Source organism: Anomaloglossus baeobatrachus, chromosome 1 (genome assembly GCF_048569485.1).
Source record: "Anomaloglossus baeobatrachus isolate aAnoBae1 chromosome 1, aAnoBae1.hap1, whole genome shotgun sequence".
Classification (NCBI taxonomy): domain Eukaryota; kingdom Metazoa; phylum Chordata; class Amphibia; order Anura; family Aromobatidae; genus Anomaloglossus; species Anomaloglossus baeobatrachus.
The window spans coordinates 880,366,591-880,389,089 of NC_134353.1; the positions used below are offsets into that span (position 1 = coordinate 880,366,591).

Genomic DNA, 22,499 nt, shown 5'->3' on the forward strand with positions numbered 1-22,499 from the left:
CCCATTAGGGGTTAGTGGAACCTGCCGGTACAACAGCCTCACGTGCGGTACAGACAGGAAAGCCTGTGCCTTGGCCCCCTTGCTCTATGCTGACGACATGCTGTTGTCTCCTAAGAGCTATCTAGGGGTATATCGCCAAGAAGCGACCGTACAGCCACAAGAGCCTCCAGCGCGGCAGTTTCCCACAGATAAACTCACTCAGCTAAGCTGCAGTGAGTATAGTCCAAGCGCGCAGCGCTGTTGTCCTCGGCGCACTAACACGCCCAGCAATGCTGGCGTGTGTCTGTGTATGGTCTTGCAAATATAAGTACAAGGATAAAGTACACAAAAAAACACTGTGGCAATAGTGGGGTCAGCACCAAGGTGCTGCTTACCGCCCGCATAAGCGGGTAAGTGGTCGCCAGAATCCCTTTGCTGGGTCTCCCAGAGCCTGTGTCCGTTCTCCAGCTTAGATTGCCTGCAGGAATGGCTGCCGGCGTCCTGTGAAGAGGGGCGGGCCGTGGGCGTGCCCCAGACAAGAGCGGGAAACTGGCGTCCCCCTGTGCCCAGTGAGAGGGCTGGAGTATGTAAATAAGACTCCAGCCCTCGGCGCTGACTATTGTACAGCGTCTCTCCCCTTCCCTGACTGACAGGGCTGGGGGCGGGGAACGAAACGTAACTAGGCCGCAAAAGCCGGGGACTAGATTTATAAGCGCTGCCGTCGTAAAAGCGCGGCAGCGCGAAAGTCCCCGGCGCACCACAAGTCTCAGCCGCGCCGCAGCTCCAGCAGCGGCTGGCGCGGTAGTTCCCGACACATAAACTCACTCAGCTAAGCTGCAGTGAGTAAAGCCCAAGCGCGCAGCGCTACTGTCCCCGGCGCACTAACACACCCAGCAACGCTGGAGTGTGTCTGTGCATAGACTGTACGGGGACACAGAGTACCTTAACGTTGCAGGGCCTGTCCCTGACGATACTCCGTTCCATTCCAGCAGGATCTCCGGGTCTGTGGATGGAGCCCGGCCTCAGAGCCTGGAGGCCGGTAAGATCCCACTTCACCAGAGCCCTTCAGGGGGATGGGGAAGGAAAACAGCATGTGGGCTCCAGCCTCCGTACCCGCAATGGGTACCTCAACCTTAACAAACACCGCCGACAAAAGTGGGGTGAGAAGGGAGCATGCTGGGGGCCCTAGTATGGGCCCTCTTTTCTTCCATCCGACATAGTCAGCAGCTGCTGCTGACTAAAAACAGTGGAGCTATGCGTGGATGTCTGACCTCCTTCGCACAAAGCATAAAACTGAAGCAGCCCGTGATCCCACGGGGGGTGTATACGCAGAAGGGGAGGGGCCTTACACTTTTTAGTGTAATACTTTGTGTGGCCTCCGGAGGCAGTAGCTATACACCCCAATCGTCTGGGTCTCCCAATGGAGCGCCGAAGAAAATAAAGTTACTTATGAGAAATAAAATAAACCAGCATACATAATCCTGTGGAAACCTTTATTTGTAAAGGTTTTACATCACTTGCAAATTCATTTTTTACCCATCTCTTTAGGAGGAATTCTATTGAAGCATTTTGACCATATTTTTAAACAATTGAACATATCCGCACTAATCTAACAGCTTCTTACATTTGTGTATGTACATTTCCTATTGGAATTGCCTAAAAACAAAATAGACTGTACAAAATAGAGTACGCAAAATATTATACAAAATTAGAATTATGCAACCAAAATACAAATGTGAATTGTAGATGGAAAATATCACTAAAGAACCAGATTGTTCTATTAATCTAGACTTGCACCTCCTCGTATGCTCCTTCACAACAAGGCTTTGTCATTTTCCTTGTCCTAATGCGTCCAAAATTGGGGTTGGGGGGGGGGGGGGGGGGTGTTGGAAGCAACTTTGCAGACGCTCTGCATAAAACAAACAAATCTATGTTTATGTAAATATTTGCCCTTCAGACCAAATCATCTCCATGGTAACAAACCACAAAAATTCGAGTCCGATTCAAAACAGTTCCTTTTGTCTGCCCCGTAACTCTTGTCTATATAAATTCGATACAGTATCAAGAATCCGAGGATAGGATAGGCAGAGGCTGACTACTCGATTTGTTTGTAGTCTGTTCCCAAGGAGATGCAAGTCGTCATAAAAGCTGTAGAAAGAAATTGGTGATATATGACACCATCTGCAAAGTTCCTTTGACTTCTTTTCTTTCAGACGCATTAAAAACTGGAAAGAAAGTGGTTGTGAAGATCTGTCTAAAAGAAATATCACGTAGAGAAGGTCACAGAGGAGGAAGCAACGTCAGTTCCCTAAATGTGCCGCATTACTGTCAATGGCTCCTGAGGAAGCCTACAAGCTGCAGCCGCCATTGTCCACAGATCCCAAGAACAGAAGTATAGAAGGAAATGTACATCTTCCTTGCGGACATCAGCTGTGTGTTTATGTACCCAGCATCCAAGAAAGCTGCCTCCACTACAGTGTGGAGAATAAGTGTTTGATACACTGACGATTTTGCAAGTTTTCCCACCTACAAAGAATGGAGAGGTCTGTATTTTGATTGTAGGTACACTTTAACTGTGACAGATAAAATTCCAGAAAACATTGTATGATTTTTAACTAATTTGCATTTTATTGCATGAAATAAGTATTTTATCACCTACCAACCAGCAAGAATTCTGTCTCTCACAGACCTGTTAATTTTTCTTTAAGAAGCTCCTACTGTGCACTCATTACCTATATTAAATTGCACCTGTTTGAACTCGTTACCTGTATAAAAGACACCTGTCCACACACTCACACTCCAACCTCTCCATCATGGCCAAGGTCAAAGAACTGTCTAAGGACACCAGGGACAAAATTGTAGACCTGCGCAAGGATGGGATGAGCTACAGAACAATAGGCAAGCAGCTTGGCGAGAAGGCAACAACTGTTGGCACAATTAGTAAAAAAACGGAAGAAACGCAATAGGACTGTCAATCTTTTTTGACCTGAGGCTTCATGCAAGATCTCTTTTGGGGTAAGGTCCGGAATCAGCCCAGAACTACACAGGAGGACCTGGTCAATGACTTTATAGAGCTGGGACCAGTGTCTCAAAAGGTTACAGTTAGTAACACACTACACCATTGTGAATTAAAATCCTACTGAGCACGCAAGGTCCCCCTGCTCACGCCAGCACATGTCCATACACGTTTGAAGTTTGCCATTGACTATCCGCATGATCCAGAGGAGGCATGAGAGAAGGTCATGGGGTCAGAAGAGACCAAAATAGAACTTTTTGGTATCAACTCCACCTGCCGTATTTAGAGGAAGAAGGATGAATACAACCCCAAAAACACCATGCCAACCATGAAGCATGAAGGTGGAAACATCATCCTTTGGGGGTGCTTTTCTACAAAGTGGACAGGACAACTGCACAGGGAGGATATATGGAGTCATGTATCATGATATTTTGGCCAATATCCGCCTTCCCTCAGTAAGAGCATTGAAGATGGGTCGTGGCTGGCCCTTCCAGCATTACAATGATATAAAACACACAGCCAGGGCAAAAAAAGGAGTGGCTCTGTAAGAAACATTTCAAGGTCCTGGAGTGGCCTAGTCAGTCTCCAGACGTGAACGCAATAGCAAGTCTTTGGACAGAGCGGAAACTCAATGTTGCCCAGTGACAGACCCAAAACCTGAAATATCTGAGGATCTGTATGGAGGAGTGGGCCAAAACCCCTGCTGCAGTGTGTGCAAACCTGGTCAAGAACTACAGGAAAAGTCTGACCTCTGTAATTGAAAACAAAGGTTTCTGTACCAAATATTAAGTTCTGTTTTTTCTATTGTATCAAATACTTATTTAATGCAATAAAATGCAAATTAATTATTTAAAAACCATACAATGTGAATTTCTGGATTTTTTTTTTTGTTATTCTCTCTGTCACAGTTAAGAGTGTGCCTAAGATAAAAAATACAGATCTCTCCAGTCTTTGTAGGTGGAAAACTTTCAAAATCGCCAGTGTATCAAATATGTAATTTCCTCAATGTATGTGTAGGTGACAGATACTGCTCAAGACAACAAAAAAAAAAAAATTAGAAAACAAAAAACTCAATTTACAATAATTTTCTACATTTAGGTTTTATACAGTTTACAGGGATTTGACCCAAAGAGATTTAGCACCAATGTGATCTTCAAAGCCTTCTCCTGGTGACGATAATTCTGTACATAGAAAATTCACTGTGCTGGGTAGGAAGAAATAAATACTGTATGAGGTATGTGGTTTTAGGACAACTTGCTAAAGCAAGAAAATAAAGTGTATTCTAGTGATACAAGGCTTCGGTAAAGTGCTGCACGATGACAGGCATTCGATCGGCCACCTCTGGGGTGGGGACAAGTTAAACATCATAATGGTTCCCAATTAAAACCGACCGGGACAGTCCCTGATCCATGATAATTGGAAATGCAGTGTAGCAAACAAAAACACGGAACCAAAATTATCAAATGGCCGATTTTTGAAAACGATAGAAAATATTCTGTAGACGGGGGGGGGGGGGGGGGGGGGTACCAGGAGCTAAAGCCCTTTTACTATTTACAATATTGTAGACGTATAGTTGTTCTTTAACACTTTTATATCTTGTAGAGATTCTATTAAAAAAATAAAAAAGGTGCAAGTTTAAGAGGAGGATGATATCTGTAGCTCCATACACGAATGTGAAATGCGTCGGTCCAGAAAGTCAGGTCAGTGGTCTCCATTAGATACTGAAATGGCCTCCGTCTCTGTGGGAATCCTCGGCACCTTCTTAGCAGGACTCGGGAAATGCTGTTATCAGAGAAGACAAGACAGGATTAGAAATAGAACAAAACACTACAGGAACACAACAAAAATAAGCCACTTATCCATGAAAAGCAAAGCAGTTTTATAATGAAATATGGATATCTTCAGTTATAACCTAAGGAATTTAAAAGTGAACCTGTCAGGTCCAATATGCACCAAAAACCACGAGCAGTTCTGGGTGCATATGTTTAATCCCTGCCTAACCGTCCCTGTATACACTAGCATAGATAAAGGGATCTTTAGAAAAAGATCTTATATTGTATGCTAATGAACGAGGGGACTAGTCCCCTGGGCGTTAGTTCCCCCGTCTAGTCTGCTTCATTGGTACGTCCATGTGGATGTGATAACATGCAAATGAATGTGCAGCATCAGAGGATGATCTCACTCACCTCTCCGCTGCAATCGCGTCAGACGCTGGTTTTCGGCTCAGTGAGTGACCCCGGAGGTTCGGTCATGCGCACTACTTCAGTTTGAAGCTAGGACGCGTACACCCGGCTTCATAGTGCGCATGACCGAAACTCCGGGGTCATGTGCACTGAGCCAAAATCCCCCGTGGGACACAATGGCGGCGGAGAGGTGAGTGAGATCATACTCTGACACTGCACATTCATTAGCATGTTAGCACACCCACAGGGACATACTAATATGCTAATGGGGGCGACTAGCCAGGGAAACTAACGCCCAGGGGACTAGTCCCCTAGCTCATTAGCATATGGTAAAAGATCTTTAGAAATACTTTTTATCTATGCTAGTTTATACAGGGACGGTTAGGCAGGGATTAGTAATATACACCCAGAGCTGCTCATGGTTCTTCTGGGTGCATATTAGACCTGACAGGTTCCCTTTAAGAGAAAACATTATATGACACCATGGAACAAGGGGAATAGTCGTGGGGCAAAGTCATATCTTCTCTGGTCCAGTCTCTCCTTCCTAAACTCCAGTCCTCAAGGCCCTCACACCAACTAATGTTTTCAGGATTTCCTCGGCATTGGCAGACATGATGGAATTATCAATAAATCAGAAATTGCCACAGGTTCTGTCCTCTGTACAATACTAAGGAAAATCGGAAAAATGGATCTGTTAAGGGGTGGGGGTGTATGGCAGGACTGGAGTTGGGGCAGCACTGGTGTATAAGTATAGACTAGTGATGAGTGAGCACTAAAAAGGCTCGCGACTCGATTCAAGCTGCTCAGACACTCGGAGAAGCTCAATGTGCGCAACGAGCATTATGGAAAATCAATTATTCACCTGTCTGGGTTTCCGACCACAACAGTCTACCATAATCAGATAATTTCTCTCTCAAGCCGGAAATTATTTGTCACACTACATCCGAGAATGTAGTTTTATCCATGGGGACAGCCAGACTGACTGGTTCTCCCTGGGGGGCCTGCACACAAAGTGAAGCAGGCCTGTGCGATTGAGTTGTTTCACGGACAAAATATGAGCAGCCGCGATACTTGGCCCAGCTTCACAAGTACCCGAAGCTCAATCGAGTAACAAGCAGTGCCGAACACGCGCACTCATCACTAGTAGAGACTCATCAAGCAAGCAAGGAGAAGGCAATGGGGACCCACCACCATGAAAATTCTCATTACAGGTTCCCATTAGTGTTTTTGTCTGAAATGCTTTTGGGTTTCCCAGTAAATCATATCCTTACCCATCTCAGCAGGAGCTTCCCCCCACCCCTCTGCCTACTATAAGAGTGCGCAATATAAGATGTAATGGGAATCAAAGTTTAGAACTAGTCAGTGATGGGTGAAGTTGTAAGGATACCCAAGAAACCAGGTAGTTCTAATTCTAACATTCCCATTACTAGCCACGATCTAGAGCAGAGGTCTCAAACACGCGGCCCGAGACTACTTTTGTGGCCCGCAGACCACGAGACGATTGCAGCTCTATGCTGGGAGCCGGCAGGCAGGGTTTTATAGTATAGTTGAATCATTTGCGGTGCCGCGCAGAGGAGCTGTCTGCACTACACTAATGGATGACGTGGCCAATCAGATGCAACAAGGTGATGTCACTGTATGATGTCATCTCCTTGCTTCTGATTGGCCGGTGGCAGCCATTAGTATAGTACTCTGAGCTCCTCTGTGCGTCACCGCAAATGACTCAACTGTACTATAAAACTGTGCATGCCAGTGCCGGTTCCCAGCATAGAGCTGCGATTATCACAGGGTCTGCAGGCCGCAAACAGCAGGTATGTATGTGCCCACGATCAGGACCTGCTGTGTCCTGGACACGGCGGGTCCTGACTGTGGGGCCGCGAGTCTCCTCCGCAGAAGACCGCAGCAGCTAGTGCTCACCATCTGGGTTCGGGCCGCTGCGGTCTCCTCGCTGTATGCGCAGTACAGAGGACACTTGCGACTCTGAAAGCCGCACCGCAGGTCAGTGTTTTCTGCGGGCCGCACACGCACAGTGGATGGAATTTCTAGAAATCCCATCCACTCTGCTTGTACTGTACAACCCAGCGCTCTGTACGCAGCTGAAACATGCTGCCTCCAAAACACTACAAACACTGATCAGCACGCAGCCCTGAGGAAAAGGAGGAAAGGTGAGAAGACTTTTTTGGCGTCTGTGAAGAGTGGCATAATAGGGGACGAGGATGAGGGCACAATACTACAAGGATGGGCACAATACTACAAGGATGGGCACAATACTACAAGGATGAGCAGAATACTACAGGGCACAATGATGAGCTCAATACTACAGGGCACAAGTATGAACAATACTACAAGGATGGGCACAAGTATGGGAGACATTACTACAGAGTACAAGGAAGGGGCACATTACTATAGGGCACAAGGATGGGAGACCTTACTACAGGGGACAAGATGGGGACATTACATTATAGGGGACATAACTACAGGACACAAGGATGTGCATATTATAGTGGTCACAAGGGGGACATTACTACAAGATGTTAACTAAGATGACTGCATGATGCTGGCAATTGTAAAACAAATATTAGAAGAAGGGGATAAGATGTAAAAAAAAAAAAAAAAAACAAAAAAAAACGCGCCCCCCTCACCTCAATTTTTTTTTTTCAATGTGCGGCCTATTTACCTAGCTGAGTTTGAGACCCCTGATCTAGAGCAGAGGTCTAAAATATACCACCAGGGGCCCCGGAGCTCTAAAGACAATCACCACCCACTCCAGGAAGTCGGGGGTTGCCTACAGCAGAGTTTTTGCTGAAGGTGTCCCCAGACGCACTTCTAATTGTAATTTATCTAGTGCAAAGAGCAGCCCTCTGCCCTGCAATACCTATATACCAGCCCCTGGCCAATCAGAGGCCAGCAGCTGACGTCTGTGTGCCGGTCGCTGGAGGCATGACATTGCTGCCGTCATGGACGAGATGCTGTTCGCCGAGAGAGGACAGATGAGAACGTTTTTTTTAACTGTTTATGTGAAGAGCGGCATGGTGGACATTACATGATGGGCCATCTCTAAGACAAAAAAACAGCATGGGGCCAATTATTCATTCTTTTCTATATGCGGCCCATTTATCTGGGGTTTCAGACCCCAGATCTAGCACAATGGTCTTTATATCATTGCTTTGTGGTCTCAGAGTAGCTCCCAATGTTGTTGCCTGCTGCCCCGCACAGCAGCCATGACTATGGACTCATTACCTCACTGGAGTTTGCCGAGTGGACCGATTCCAGAGCCGCCTCCAGAGGGCCGTCATTCAGCACTGAGGTCCGGGCATAAAACCTCCGATGCTTCTCATCCACCCGCACCAGGTACCAAGTACCAGCAAAGAGGTCATCCACGGAGCCCTGAGGTATGTAACTGGCTGCACAGAAAGACACAACCGCATTACCAGCCTGGTCACCGTGTGCTGTCACGCGTCACATACGTGTCGCTCTGCAGGATCCTATACCTAAATGGTGAGTGTCTTCTCTTAACTTCATGTTTTCTGCAAACACTCTGGGGGCAACGTTCTTCCTAGAGTCCAATCTTGCCTTCAAGTCAGACAGGCTGGACGTCAGCTTATCCAGAGACGAGCCTACAGGAGACCGCAATATAACAGGAACATTAGTGTACGGGGAAAAATATTACTTTAAGAGGTTTTTGAAACCGCTCAAAAAGTGGCATCTCTAACCCAGACCATCCCAAGCCTATATTCCTCCCCCCATCACAGAAATCCAGGACAATAGATCTAATATTACAATAATGTCGCCCTCACCTGGGGTGGCGTCTTGGGAAACTCGGATAGAGTACAAAGTAGCAGCAAAACCAGATCCATAGGAAAATACCCCAATCCTCTGCCCAGCTAACTGCTGAGGGGAATACCTGAGGGACAAGCAAGTAAAAAAATACATTACTACTATGTTATATTGAATGATATCTATCTTTTCAGCCAGAGAAACCTGAGCATACTCACTGAGCCAGCACAGAAGCCAGGCAGCCATATACAGACGGCGTGTACATGTTCCCATTCTCCCGGGACACCAACAGCGAGGCTTTCGTCTTCTGATTGAAGAACTCGGCGCTGGATTTCAGGAAGGCTTTTTCTACATCTCGGTCAAAGTACGTATCCTCCAATTTCACATCCCTAAAGAACAAAAAAAAAAAAAGCAAACCGGTCTTAATTGCAGGGCTGCTGAGTCGGTAAGCCAAACCTTCGACTCCGACTCCTCAAATTCTCTTGCACCGACTCAGACTCCGGCTCCGACTCCTACATATATTGCTTATAGTTAGGTGAAAAAATTATTGTAGTACATGAATATGTGTATGTGATCATCAGACATTTAATAATTTTTATGATACAATAATCAAGATATTTGGATAGAACATAAAATATATTTATTGGAATGCAACTTTAGAACACAAAAAACTGTAATAAATTGTAAATATGTAATATACAGTAGATTATATATATATATCTCGTGTGTGTATATACACAAATATATATATATATATATATATATATATATATATATATATATATATATATATATATATATATATATTTGTGTATATACACACACGAGATATATATATATAATCTACTGTATATTACATATTTACAATTTATTACAGTTTTTTGTGTTCTAAAGTTGCATTCCAATAAATATATTTTATGTTCTATCCAAATATCTTGATTATTGTATCATAAAAATTATTAAATGTCTGATGTTCACATTGTACTACAATAAATTTTTCACTTAAATATAAGCATTATACTAAATGTTATTATTTAGTAAAATATTCAGCACATTCTGCATTGCACTCCTGTCCCCAATTTATTATATATTTTAGGAGTCGGAGTCGGTGCATTTTATACCGACTCCACCAAAATGAGCTCCGACTCCGACTCCACAGCCCTGCTTAATTGGACAGCAAATATAGACTAGAGGCAGATGGCTGTTTTTTGACATTGTCTAACAGCCGCAGGTTTAGTGGCACCGGGCATGAGGCTGTTAACCTGTTCAATGCAGAAATTGACAGTGTCATTTAACACACACTGATGGGGAATGCATCATTCCTCCTGCCTATCAACACTTCCGTGACATGATCGCAGGGCGCTGATGGGTTGCAACGACAGTGGGGGTCAGCTGATAACCCCTGTGTAATTACGATTCTCCTGGGAACGCCACCCACATAGCATGCAGCTTCAAGTCCCCTAAAGATCATCCACTACAGTAAAAAAAAAATAAATAAATGTACATTATAATATATCTTTATATTTTTTTCCCTGGAAAATATTATAAATATATTAATAATTCCATTAAAACAAGTTTGCAAATACCCCCTTTTGCCCTATTACAATTATTATTTTTTTTTTTTAAAACAAAAAAAATATTTGTTGTTGCCGTGTTCGTAAAGGCCTGGTCTATCAAAAATATAAAATAATCTAATTGGGAAATGATATAAGAGGGGGAAATAATAGAAATTAGAAAACCAGAATTACACACATACATATAAATGTGCAATACAAGGTAATATTGTGGTACCGTGTTAGTATTTCAATTGATTTTTCTGGCTATGTTCCAAGAATGACAAAAGTATTTCAACACACACACACACACACACACACACACACACTGAAAAATGTTATGGGTCTCAGAAAATGGTGATAAAGCAGCTAGAAGTTACTGTGACTCCATTATGTATCAGCATTGCAACCATTAAATAAAAAAAGGGCAGCCACCCCCTCTAGTGGTGAAAGGGCGAGATGCTTAGAATGGTTACTGATTGGTAAAGCTTAGTGAATGATTAGCACAGAGCTCCCGCAGTCTAATTGACAGAATTCACACCAGGGGTCTGCACTCTTCTAAATTCAGGTGACAGGGACTTAATGTGGTTTGGGTGCTGTAGCCATTACACAAACACGTCACCATATTATGGAAGGGTCACCTCTCCACACTCTTGGTCTTCACTGATAAGCCATTCCTTTTTCTGCATTACTTACACATCAGTAATAGTGCTAATGACATGGGATGCACAATACTATGTGCCCAATATAAATTTATACAGGAGCACTTACTGGAATGAGTCCAGACCGGCGTAAACCCCGTCCTCCATATTCGGATTGGGATCACTAATGAAGTCATTCAGTAACAGACGAGCCAGAGATTTCTGCACCAGTTTGCAGTAAGGAGAGTGAAAAACCATGAAGCCAAAGTCCTCCAGAGTGAACGGCTTATCGGTCTCCTCTAGAAAAGAAACAAAAAAAACAAAATAATTACATAAATTCTTACAAATGGCACAAGGTCTCCCGGCAGACCGAAGACAAGTTACCTTTCTGCCATTGTGATTGGATTTTCTTGCGGTACGTGGAATAGCAGCGATCCAATGCACTGAGATAGCACTGGATGGACAATTTCCCATCGACCACTGGATATTCAGACACCATGTCAGGCTTGTAGAAGTCGTACGCATGCTGCATGTGCGTGCCACGCAACCCTGCAACATCAGGAGAGGTGGAAGGTCAGCTCATCAGAGGGAGCCACTAAACTGTACAGAGTAATACCTGGGAACGGTATAGGGAATGCACAGCAGACAATGTGTGGTGCGAGGAGCAGAACCATACACTGTGGGAGTCAGATAGTCAACAACTGCCTCCAACAGCAGCGAGCTCCAGATCACTGCTATTTAACCATTGACATGCTCCCGTATTCTGTGACTGCAGCATTTAAACAGTTTGTCTATTTTACTATATGCAGCAATACTGATACCTAGAAAATGTACGTTTTCCCAAATAGGAAAATTCTATAGTATATTTTACACATACATATTCAGTATTGCTGCATCCATAGAGGCCCGATCTACAAAAATATAAAAAGGTCAAATTATTATCCATACTATAAACGAAGTGGAAAATAAAAACAAAAAAAAAAACAAAAAAAAAAAAAAAAAAACAACAAATATCAAAACACCACAAACACAAGTGAATTGGCGTTTCTCAGCCGTCGCGCCTATCCCCGCTCCCCGCCCAAAAAAATAAAATGACTAAAGTTGATCTGATCTCGTTCAATGTCAAATGTATCTCAAAATAGTAACAAAAAAAAAAAAAAGTTGTAGCAAATTGGTAACTTTTTGGTTTGTTTTTTTTAACTGCTAAAATGAGAAAAAACCCACCAAAAACGCATGGGCAAAAGCGCACCGAAAACGCAGCAAAAACGCATGGGCAAAACCGCACCGAAAACGCACTGAAAATGCAGCAAAAACGCATGCTTTTTTTATGCAATTTTGAGCCAGAGGGTGCGTTTTTCGCTTGAGAAACAAAACTGCAGTGTGCGCACATAGCCTTCTTTATTTTTTCCCCTTCTATTGCGCAGCACAATGTCAGGACACTTGAGGGCAGCGGTGCACGTGTAGTGCAGATTCAGATGAACCAACCTCTTTCCAGGACGAGGGTGGCGTTGGGCCCCACCAGCATGGCGACAGCTCCTGCCCCTCCGGTAGGTCTGGCACTCCCTGTGGCGTACACGGCAATGTCTCCAGCGACCACCAGAGCATAGCGTCCTGCAGGAGAGATCAGCCATTACACTCTGTAATCAGACTACAACATTGAGCCGCTGCAGAGAAGGTGCTTTGCGTTCCGTGACATGAGGCTATGGATGAAGATTTATTTTCCAGACTTTTTTTTTTGTGTACCATTTGCATTTTTACAAGATTATTACAAGAGCAGATCTGACAGGAGAAAGGAGAAAGGTATCGCTGGACGAGCAGCTAAAACAAGGATCTGCAACATTAAGCACAACCGATCCGGTCACATCTGCCTCTAGGAGTGGAGCCGACTGTTGTATATCAGGTCTCTGGCTGTAATGGCAACATCAGAGAACGCCAATACCTAGTTAGAGGCTACTGCCATTTTTTGACAAAGAAGAGATTCGGGAAAGGGCTCCCACTTCCGGCCCATTAACCGCTCTCACAATACTACTGCAGGTTGTCGATCGGCAGCCACAGCAGTCAGGAGGCTAATGTCTTTTCCTTATTAGGCCTCCTTCACACGTCTGCCATTTTGGTATGTGTGACGTCTGTTCTCATATGTACCGGAGATACGGACATACACAGAACCATTAAAATCAACAGATCTGCACACACATCCGTGTTCCGCATGGAGACAAGTCCGTTTTCCTCCAGCAGCACTGATGTGATCTGTGTGACATGTATCGGAGAAAACATGTGTCTTTGAAATAAAATAATTTTCTATACTCCCCTGTCTGCAGAGATGCTGTCTTTGGCACTGCTGTCACATGCATCCGGGCCCGCTCATTATGCTCATGAATATTTACTGCACAGCGGACACACACACACACACACACACACACACACACGTTTTTATCATGGACTTCTGTTTTGTCAGATCGCACTATGACCGAAAATACGGTTATGTTCATGAGCCCCAAGGCAGAGTTTACAAAGCCATATGTTCTCTATCGAAGAAAATAAAATAAAAAGGATCAATCATGCTATTCGGCTTCTGATCGGAGTGGAATCAGTTTTATTGGAGGTGCAGACAAATGATACACATTTCTCCACCTTCTCCGTTCTGTCAGTCTGTGAAAACTGAACCACACGGATGTCATGCGAGCACGGTCCAATTTTTCCTCACAGACTTGGATGGTTGCGTGCCGTCTGGATAGAGCCTTGTCCGAATGCACGGACATCTGCAAGAACCTTAAAAACTGAATCCCTCTAAATACAAATATTACACAGATTCAGAGTGTAATCTACACCAGGCCTTAAAATGCACCTGCAGAAGTTAGGCAACTCCTTTTCTAACCCAGGAGCTGGAGACCCTGGGGGTCTTCCACGTTAACCTCATTAGGGCTCTTCTCCACTTGCATTTTATAAATCACAGAGATACTCGGCTCAAAATGTGAGTCGAGTGTCTTGTGTATGTCCCAAGAGTATCCTGCGTGTGGTCTGTGTACGGTGTGTGTTTTTTTCCTCACATGGCATCCGTATGACATGCAAGAGTCATGCGAGTGCCATGTGAGGGTTTATGCATACCGCGTCAGACTGGCTACCGGAGGAATCTCCAGTAATACCAGGCCTGGCCGCGGTTACATGCACTGAACTCCAGAGCTGTCACCTGAGCTCCAGAAATCAGCCCGGTCTGTCTGCAGCAGTGCTGACCTGAACAGCAATCGCCGGGGAATCAATCACTCGGTGCTCGCTGTTCAGGCTGCACTCTGGAGCTTAGGTGACAGCTCCGGAGTTCAGTGCATGTCACCGCGGCGAGGACTGGTATTACTGGAGATTCCTCCGGTAGCCAGTCTGACGCGGTATGCAAGTGTCAAGGATCCGTGTAACATGCGTATGCCACCCGGATTCTGACTTTTTTCTCGCTCCCATAGGATTGCATGGGGGTGAGAGAGCTGAGACTTGGTGAAATCGCAGCATGCTGTGATTTGCACTGAGAGCACGTGTGGAGTCGTAAAAAAAAAAAAACACAAATGGGGAAAAGGAGACAGCATCATATATAAATCATTTGTCAGATTGCAAACCGTTTTTACAGGCGATTACAATCGCACAAAAAAAAGACGCAAGTGGAGAAGAGCCCTTACTCTGAGTGTCAGGAACTACTGTGCATTGTAGTTTTACAGGAGTGACAGTTTTCAGACCACATTAAAAAAAACAAACCAAAAACAAAACACAACTTACCATCCCAAGAGCTGGACTCCACCCAGTTGGCGGCGTTAAAGAGGGCAGCGGTTCCCCCATAACACGCATTAGTCGTGTCGATGCCTTCAACGTCCGTATTTCCAGACTCTTCAAACAGCTGCATCAGGACGGTCTTCACAGACTTTGACTTGTCGATGATTGTCTCAGTTCCCACTTCCAGTCTTCCGATACAATCGTACGACAGGTTGTTCCTGTCCATCAGCTTCTGGACCACGGTCAGGCACAAGGAGTTGATGTCTTCTCGGTCTGAGCAGAAGCCCATCTTGGACTGACCCAAGCCAATGGTGTACTTCCCCGCTCCGACCCCATCGAACTTCTCCAGCTCCTCCTGGTCAACATACTGGGACGGGAAGTAGATCTCCAAAGCGACAATTCCCACATCTTTAGGCCAGGAAGCTTCAGCGGAGGCAGGAAGAGATCCAGGCATGGTGACCAGTCTGGACAGAGGGGAGGAAGCAGTAGACATGTAAGTAACTCATTTCTCTCCAAGAATATTCGATACCAACCTAACAATGTCTGAACTGTGGCAGAGGATTAGAGGGAATCTCTGGGCCTTTCTGTATCTCTGACCCTGAGCCTTGTAGAGGCAGATAACACAGCTTGGCCATCACTGGTCACAACTACTCAGTGCTGACCACCAGATAACTAAGCGAAGGCCTAAGGCTATGTGCACACGTTGCGTACAGTGACTGCAGAAATTTCTGCAGCAATCTGAAGAGCACATGTGCGCTTCAAATCGCTGCAGAAAATGTCACTAGCGAAAAAAAAAAAAAAGAAAAAAAAAGCCGATTCCATGCGCTCTGCCTGCAGCTCCTCCCATAGACAGAGCAGGGGCTGCCGGCAAAGCGCACGGAAGAAGTGACATGTCACTTCTTAGAACGCGCGCTTTGGGCAGCAGTCGAAGCGCTGCGCTCTAAGATGCCACGTGCGCACGGTCCCTGCACAATCTCCATAGATTATGCAGGGGACGCAGGACGCATGCAGTTACGCTGCGCTACAAAGCGCAGCATAACTGCATGTAATTACGCAACGTGTGCACATAGCCTAAGAAGTGACATGTCACTTCTTCCGTGCGCTTTGCCGGCAGCCCCTGCTCTGTCTATGGGAGGAGCTGCAGGCAGAGCGCATGGAATCGGCTTTTTTTTTTTTCACTACGGACTGTATCTGCAGTCACGCAACATGCGCACATAGCCTAAGAAGCGGGAACACAAAATCTGAGAATCCTTTATGGTTACTTTAAAAAGGGCCTCTTCACCGCCACCACCTCTACTGGGGGAGCGACACCCCTACACTGTTATCACAACAGTGGCTGAGGTGTACACACAGGACAAGGGCACCGTCCACCAGCATCGGGCCGCCCCGCCATCCTTACTGCTATATACACAGTCCTGCAGGGATACTGAACACCAGCCACTCCACCGCACACATACACACACGTGAAAACTTTCCTAATGCTCCCAGTGTAATAAAGATAAAAATCTGCACGTCGCCTTAAAAAGGGACAAATCCCCCCCCCCCCCCAAAAAAAAAAACAAATCAAAAATTATTCACAGTATAGGAGATAACTTGCTGATCACTGGGGGTTTGACCATTGGGATCCTGACATCAGGGCTCGGAAACTTTTTGAAATAAGCAAAAATATTCCGCACCATTCACAGCTATGGGACTGCCAAGCACAGCACTTGGCTATTTCCAGCACTACCATAGACAATGTGAATGGAGCGGATGTTGAGCATGTGCGCACACACACAAGACCTGGCTGCAAATCTCCCAGCCCGGGTTACCGAGTCCTGATCTAAGGATAAGGGATGAAGAGTCATTTGCCCCAAAATAATTCCTACTGTTACGTGTATATATAGAGCCTTTTATATGTACGGATGTGCCTCCAGGGCTGGAATCACAAACAAGACCTGGGTGTGAGTGAGAGATATTAACACACACACACACACACACTTATGGGGGGGGGGGGGATAAATATATAAATATATTATATATAAAAATTAATTCCTTCAAAAACCTTGCCCTATTTGTGACACCAGTTTAGTGTTCATATCAGGTTCTGAAAAAAGCTAGTGGAAAGAAAGGAAAATGAGGGGCCCTAGATTGGAGACTGCTCCGATCTAGGAAAGAGTTTATTATTTTTCTTTTTTTTTTTTATAAATACTATTTTTTTTATACATTTTTAAAACGCTAAAAACAAAAAAAAAAAAAGTTTACAGATCACTTTCCAGGGATGTGCAGTTGTCATGCAGAATTTCTGGAGGAGGATTAGAAGAGTTAGGCCCTGTGCGCACTTACCGGATTTTGCTGCGGATTTCCTGCGGTTTTGCTGCATGTTTCGCTGCAGAAAATGTTCATTACATCTCTGCAGTGATTCACCAGCAAAACCTATGGGAAAAAAAAAAAATGATGTGCGCACTAGGCGGATTTTGACAGCTGCATGTTTTGCTGCGGGATTCCCGCAGCATAAACAATTGCATGTCACTTTTCCACACGTCGCTGCGGGATTTCACTCCATTGACTGCAATGTAATCGTGAAATCCCGCAGGGAATAACGCAGACAGCAAATTCTGTGCGGTTCACTGCGTTTTCCTGCGGTATTTTGCGTTTTTCGGGGCATAATGTTCATCACCGCCCTGCGTTTTGCAGGGAAGTGATGTCATTATGACAGGAAGAGAAAGCGGAGCAGAGAGTAAACACACACACACACACATCACAGATATATAGAATACACATAGAAATCAAACGTACATATAAAAATAAAAAAAAAAAAAACGGACGTGGGCTCCGCCGTATTTTTACCGTCCAGCTGAGGTAAACACACAGTGGCGGCCCAGTATTCTCAGGTTGGGAAGAGCGAGGGCCAGGGTAATGCCCCCCCCCCTCCCGCAGCCGAAAATATCAGCCCGCGGCTGCCCCGGGACTGTCGCATCCATTGTGCGGCAGTCCCGGAGTGTCCCCGGCTCTCCAGATTGCCGTGATGCGGTGGCAAACCAGGTAATAAGGAGTTAAATGGCAGCAGATCGCCGCCACTAAGTCCAGGCTTAATCATGGCAGAGTCTATGAGACAGCTTTCATGATTAACCTGTAAGTAGAGTGAATAAACATACACCGAAAAAGCCTTTATATTTTAAATAAAACACAAAAATGCCCCCTCTTTCACCCCCCTCCCCAACACACAGCTCCGGCGTAATCCACGCAGGTCCCACGACGCTTGCATCCAGCCGCAACTGACACACTGTACTGAATGCACCCTCGTAACGAGCCTGCAGAGGTAATTACAGGTCATTTCTCACGGTCGGTAATGTGAACACACTATTGCTCGTGAGAACTGCAGTGTCCTCACAGGGACTATTGATTGATCTGTCCTCTATCCATCCATCCAGCTATCTATCCATCCATCCAGCTATCTATCCATCCATCTCAGAAGGAAATGACTTTTTCCAATGTGCTTTATTGCATTGAATGCATTAAAACACATGTATCAACCCGCGGAAAAAAACGCACCAAAACGCATGCGGATTTTGGTGCGTTTTTATGTGGGTTTTTTTCCGCGGGTGCGGAAATCTTTCAGAGCCTGCAGAATTTTCTTAATAAAATTCCATTTTCTAGTGCGCACAGGGCCTTATACGGCTTCAAAAAACTCCATGTACACAGTCCCCAAAACAGCTTCAGGGAAAGATAACTCTTCTTCTTGGAGGAGTTTATCACAAGAAATCTCCTGGGAATGTAAAAAAAAAAAAAAAAAAAAAAAGACTTCCTCGTAACCCTGTGGTAGATTTTGGAGCAGTTACTGGGCCGAGGGGCTCCTCCTGAACGTCAGAGATTGCCGCATGCTGCAAGGGTTAACACTGAGAAATCTGGCATGCCTGTGTTGTCACAGTCGATCTGTTGTTCATTTGGTATGTCTGTTTAAGCAGCAGGACACTTATCATTGCTGGACTACAAGGTCACACAGAGCAGTCTGCTGACACCCCCCTCCCCTGATTGTATATTGACATTGAGGTGTCACTCTCTAATGACAGCCTGATCTGGGGGAGGGCACAGCTCTCAGCTCTGCTACATGGCTAAAACTAATTCTGAGTCAGAACAGCTGCAGCCGGTGATGTAAGGGAGACATCATTGGATTCAGGGTCTGTCTTTACATTAGCTGCCTTCAGACGAGGAAGCAAAAACCTGCTGACATATTCCTATTAATTATAAGAGGACCCCACCACCTCACTATGAGGGACTACAACTCCCAGCACCATAGCAGCCTGGAGATGTCACCATGCTAGTTACCGGCAGTGACGCCTGAGCCCTGCAGCGCTCCGCAGCCCGGTGTTCCCCCCGCAGGCAGTGGCCGGCCAGCTCGCCGCGTCCCCGGCAGTCTCTCCCTGCGGAGGTCACACGCTCATCACACTCGTGCGGCTCCGCCCGTCACTGTGCGCATGCGCGCTGCGTCTCACTGCGGCACCGTCAGTGACTAGGCTTCACGACGCCATATTTAAATAGGGCGAAACGACCCCCCCACGCTGGACGCAGTCGCAGCCTCTCCACGAAGGTCATATAGTGGTTGTTACGCCGCCATATTGTGTGTGGCATGTCTTTCTAGATCAGGACTGGCTGAAAACTCATCCGCGCAGTGCTCCTTGTAACCGCCACTAGAGGGAGCTAGCTGCATAGGTATTTACAGTGCACAGCCTGAGCGCTATAGATCTGTGTGTAGTGAGCGCCCCCTAGCGGCAGTGTGTGTTCTTTGCATAAAGGAGAGCTGTGCTGTCGGCTAATCAGTGATTTCAATAATTTTGTCCCTAGAAATTCCACAGTCCGTGTTTACATATAACCTGCCAAGTCCAGGGATGGATCCAAGTAGTGGAAAGTTTATGACCCTGTACTTCAGAGGTAACAAAAAAAACCAACACTAAAATAGCACCTCCCCCCACATTTTCTTTTAACTCATGTATTTGGGGCCAAAATGATTTTTGCAATTGGGTTTCACTACAGATTTTGCATCATTTTCCATTTACAGCCCCTGTGTATTGTTGGCTGTGGGAAGAGATAACTGAGTATCTGTCAGTGAGCTCATTTTGACAATCTTACAGCTTGTAGATCTTATGTCTTTTTCTGAGTTCCTCAGCTAATTTAGGACCTCAGACCACATCAAAGTTTATTATGTGGGCAAAATAATGTCTAACAGCCAAAACTGTACAAAATGTTTGATGAAACCCAATTGCAAAACTAAAAGTTTACCTGCAAACACATGTATATCAGAAACAAAAGCCCCCAAAAGGAAGATAACCTCTTTAAAGGGCTTAATAGTACTAATTAGTCTCCAATAACACAATAATGACACCGAATCACGCAGCCAAGAGCACCAGTCCTCTAGCCCTTGAATAGTAATTTAGCTGTAGTATTATTAGGTGATCCAGGCCATGTCCCCTCCGCTCCCTGGTCCTGGGGCACAGAGGGTCGCCACCAATCCAGGCCATGTCCCCTCTGCTCCCTGGTCCTGGGGTACAGAGGACTCGCCACCAATCCAAGCCATGTCCCATCTGCTCCCTAGTCTAGGGCACAGAGGACTCGCCACCAATCTGGGCCATGTCCCCTCTGCACCCTGGTCTGGGGCACAGAGGACTCGCCACCAATCTGGGCTGTGTCCCCTCCGCTCCCTGGTCCGGGGCACAGAGGACTCGCCACCAATTCAGGCCGTGTCCCCTCCGCTCCCTGGTCTGGAGCACAGAGGACTCGCCACCAATTCAGGCCGTGTCCCCTCCGCTCCCTGGTCTGGGGCACAGAGGACTCGCCACCAATCCAGGCCATGTCCCATCTGCTCCCCAGTCTGTGGCACAGAGGACTTGCCACCAATTTTAGCCCCACTAACTCTAGTGCATGACAATGGACACCAATCTGGACTGTGTCCCCTCCGCTCCCTGGACTCGGGCACAAAGGGCTCACCACCAAGCCGGGCGATGTCCCTTCCACTCCCTGGTCTGGGGCACAGAGGGCTCGCCACCAATCCAGGCTGTGTCCCCTCCGCTCCCTGGTCTAGGGCACAGAGGGCTCACCACCAATCCGGGCTGTGTCCCCTCCGCTCCCTGGTCTGGGGCACAGAGGGCTTGCCACCAATCCAGGCTGTGTCCCCTCTGCTCCCTAGTCTGGGCCACAGAGGGCTTGCCACCAATCTGGGCTATGTCCCCTCCACTCCTTGGTCTGGGGCACAGGTGGCTCGCTGCCAATTCCAGGCTGTATGGAATACATCAACAGTGCCAGGCTTGTAAGTTGTGATTGCTCCACATTCCTAAATAACTGAGGATATAAAAAGGTGGGTGCCAGAAGCAGATCCGTCACAGAAGGGTCTGAATGGTCTTAGGTCACAAATCAGAGCTGTTCCCATTCCAAACTAAACCCTGCCCCAATTTCAGCGATTTAAAAGTTGGGGCAGGACATCGCAGCATCTTCATTGGGAGCAATTCTAGTAATGTCAGCAGCCATGACACCCTGGAAAGGTCAGATTCAGAGCAGATCTGTGGAATAAACCCGTCCGGAGCAGCTCTTCCTCTGGCCCCTTCACACGTCCGTGAAAAAAAACCACGCACGTGTGTTACGTCCGTTTTTCGGGTCAATTTTCTGTTTTTGTGTCCTTTTTTAGTGTCCGTGTGCCATCTGTGTGAATGCCGTATGCTAGCCGTGTGTGCGTGTTGGTTGTCCGTTTATGCGCGAGAGCAATAACTGACATGTGTATGTGTTGTCCGTGTGAATTTATGCGTGTTTGTGATGCACAATGTCGTAGATACATACCCGCTGACAGCAGACAGCCGCGCGTAGAGAATGAACTGGGGTGAACTTCACCCGACTTCATTGTCATACTGCGGCTCTGTCTGTCGCGTCCTGATTAGCGGTCACCCATGAAGGACTCACCGGTGACCGCTAATCAACAGAGTGACTGAATGGAGTACCCCTCTCTCATACTCACCGTTCCCCGATCACCAGCGCTGCACGGCTGTTCTCTAAACGCCGGCGGCTTATCCTCTTTTGAAAAAGCCGGCCGCTCATTAAACAATCTCGTATTCCCTGCTTTCCCCGCCCACCGGCGCCTATGATTGGTTGCAGTTAGACACGCCCCCACGCTGATTGACAGCTGTCTCACTGCAACCAATCACAGCCGCCGGGGGTGGGGGGGGGGCGGGACTATACTGTGCAGTGAAAAAAATTAAATAATTAAAAAAAAAAAACGACGTGCGATCCCCCCCAATTTTAATACCAGCCAGATAAAGCCATACGGCTGAAGGCTGGTATTCTCAGGATGGGGAGCTCCACGTTATGGGGAGCCCCCAGCCTATCAATATCAGCCAGCAGCCGCCCAGAATGCCCGCATACAATAGATGCGACAGTTCTGGGACTCTACCCGGCTCTTCCCGATTGGTCCTGGTGCGTTGGCAACCGGGGTAATAAGGAGTTAATGGCAGCCCATAGCTGCCAATAAGTCCTAGATTAATCATGTCAGGCGTCTCCCCAAGATACCTTCCATGATTAACCTGTAAGTTACAGTAAATAAACACACACACCCAAACAATCCTTTATTAGAAAT

The 22,499-nt window shown here is 46.2% G+C and overlaps 1 protein-coding gene across 2 annotated transcripts in view; it reads right to left on the bottom strand.

Moving 5' to 3' along the window:
* Positions 1–1,453: 1,453 nt before the first annotated feature.
* Positions 1,454–22,499, bottom strand: part of HMGCS1 (3-hydroxy-3-methylglutaryl-CoA synthase 1) — a 22,251-nt gene continuing 1,205 nt past the window's right edge. The window contains exons 1-10 of one of the 2 annotated variants that reach the window (XM_075326495.1): positions 19,211–19,356; positions 14,909–15,366; positions 12,635–12,760; positions 11,534–11,698; positions 11,280–11,448; positions 9,174–9,344; positions 8,976–9,082; positions 8,670–8,795; positions 8,419–8,582; positions 1,454–4,777 (exon numbers count right to left, since the gene is read on the bottom strand). In XM_075326495.1, the coding sequence (XP_075182610.1) occupies positions 4,697–4,777; positions 8,419–8,582; positions 8,670–8,795; positions 8,976–9,082; positions 9,174–9,344; positions 11,280–11,448; positions 11,534–11,698; positions 12,635–12,760; positions 14,909–15,356 (1,557 nt within the window). In that variant the 5' untranslated portion in view covers positions 15,357–15,366; positions 19,211–19,356 and the 3' untranslated portion in view covers positions 1,454–4,696. Of the gene's footprint in view, positions 4,778–8,418; positions 8,583–8,669; positions 8,796–8,975; positions 9,083–9,173; positions 9,345–11,279; positions 11,449–11,533; positions 11,699–12,634; positions 12,761–14,908; positions 15,367–19,210; positions 19,357–22,499 lie in introns of those variants that run through there. The other variant, XM_075326486.1, reaches the window with a different exon arrangement.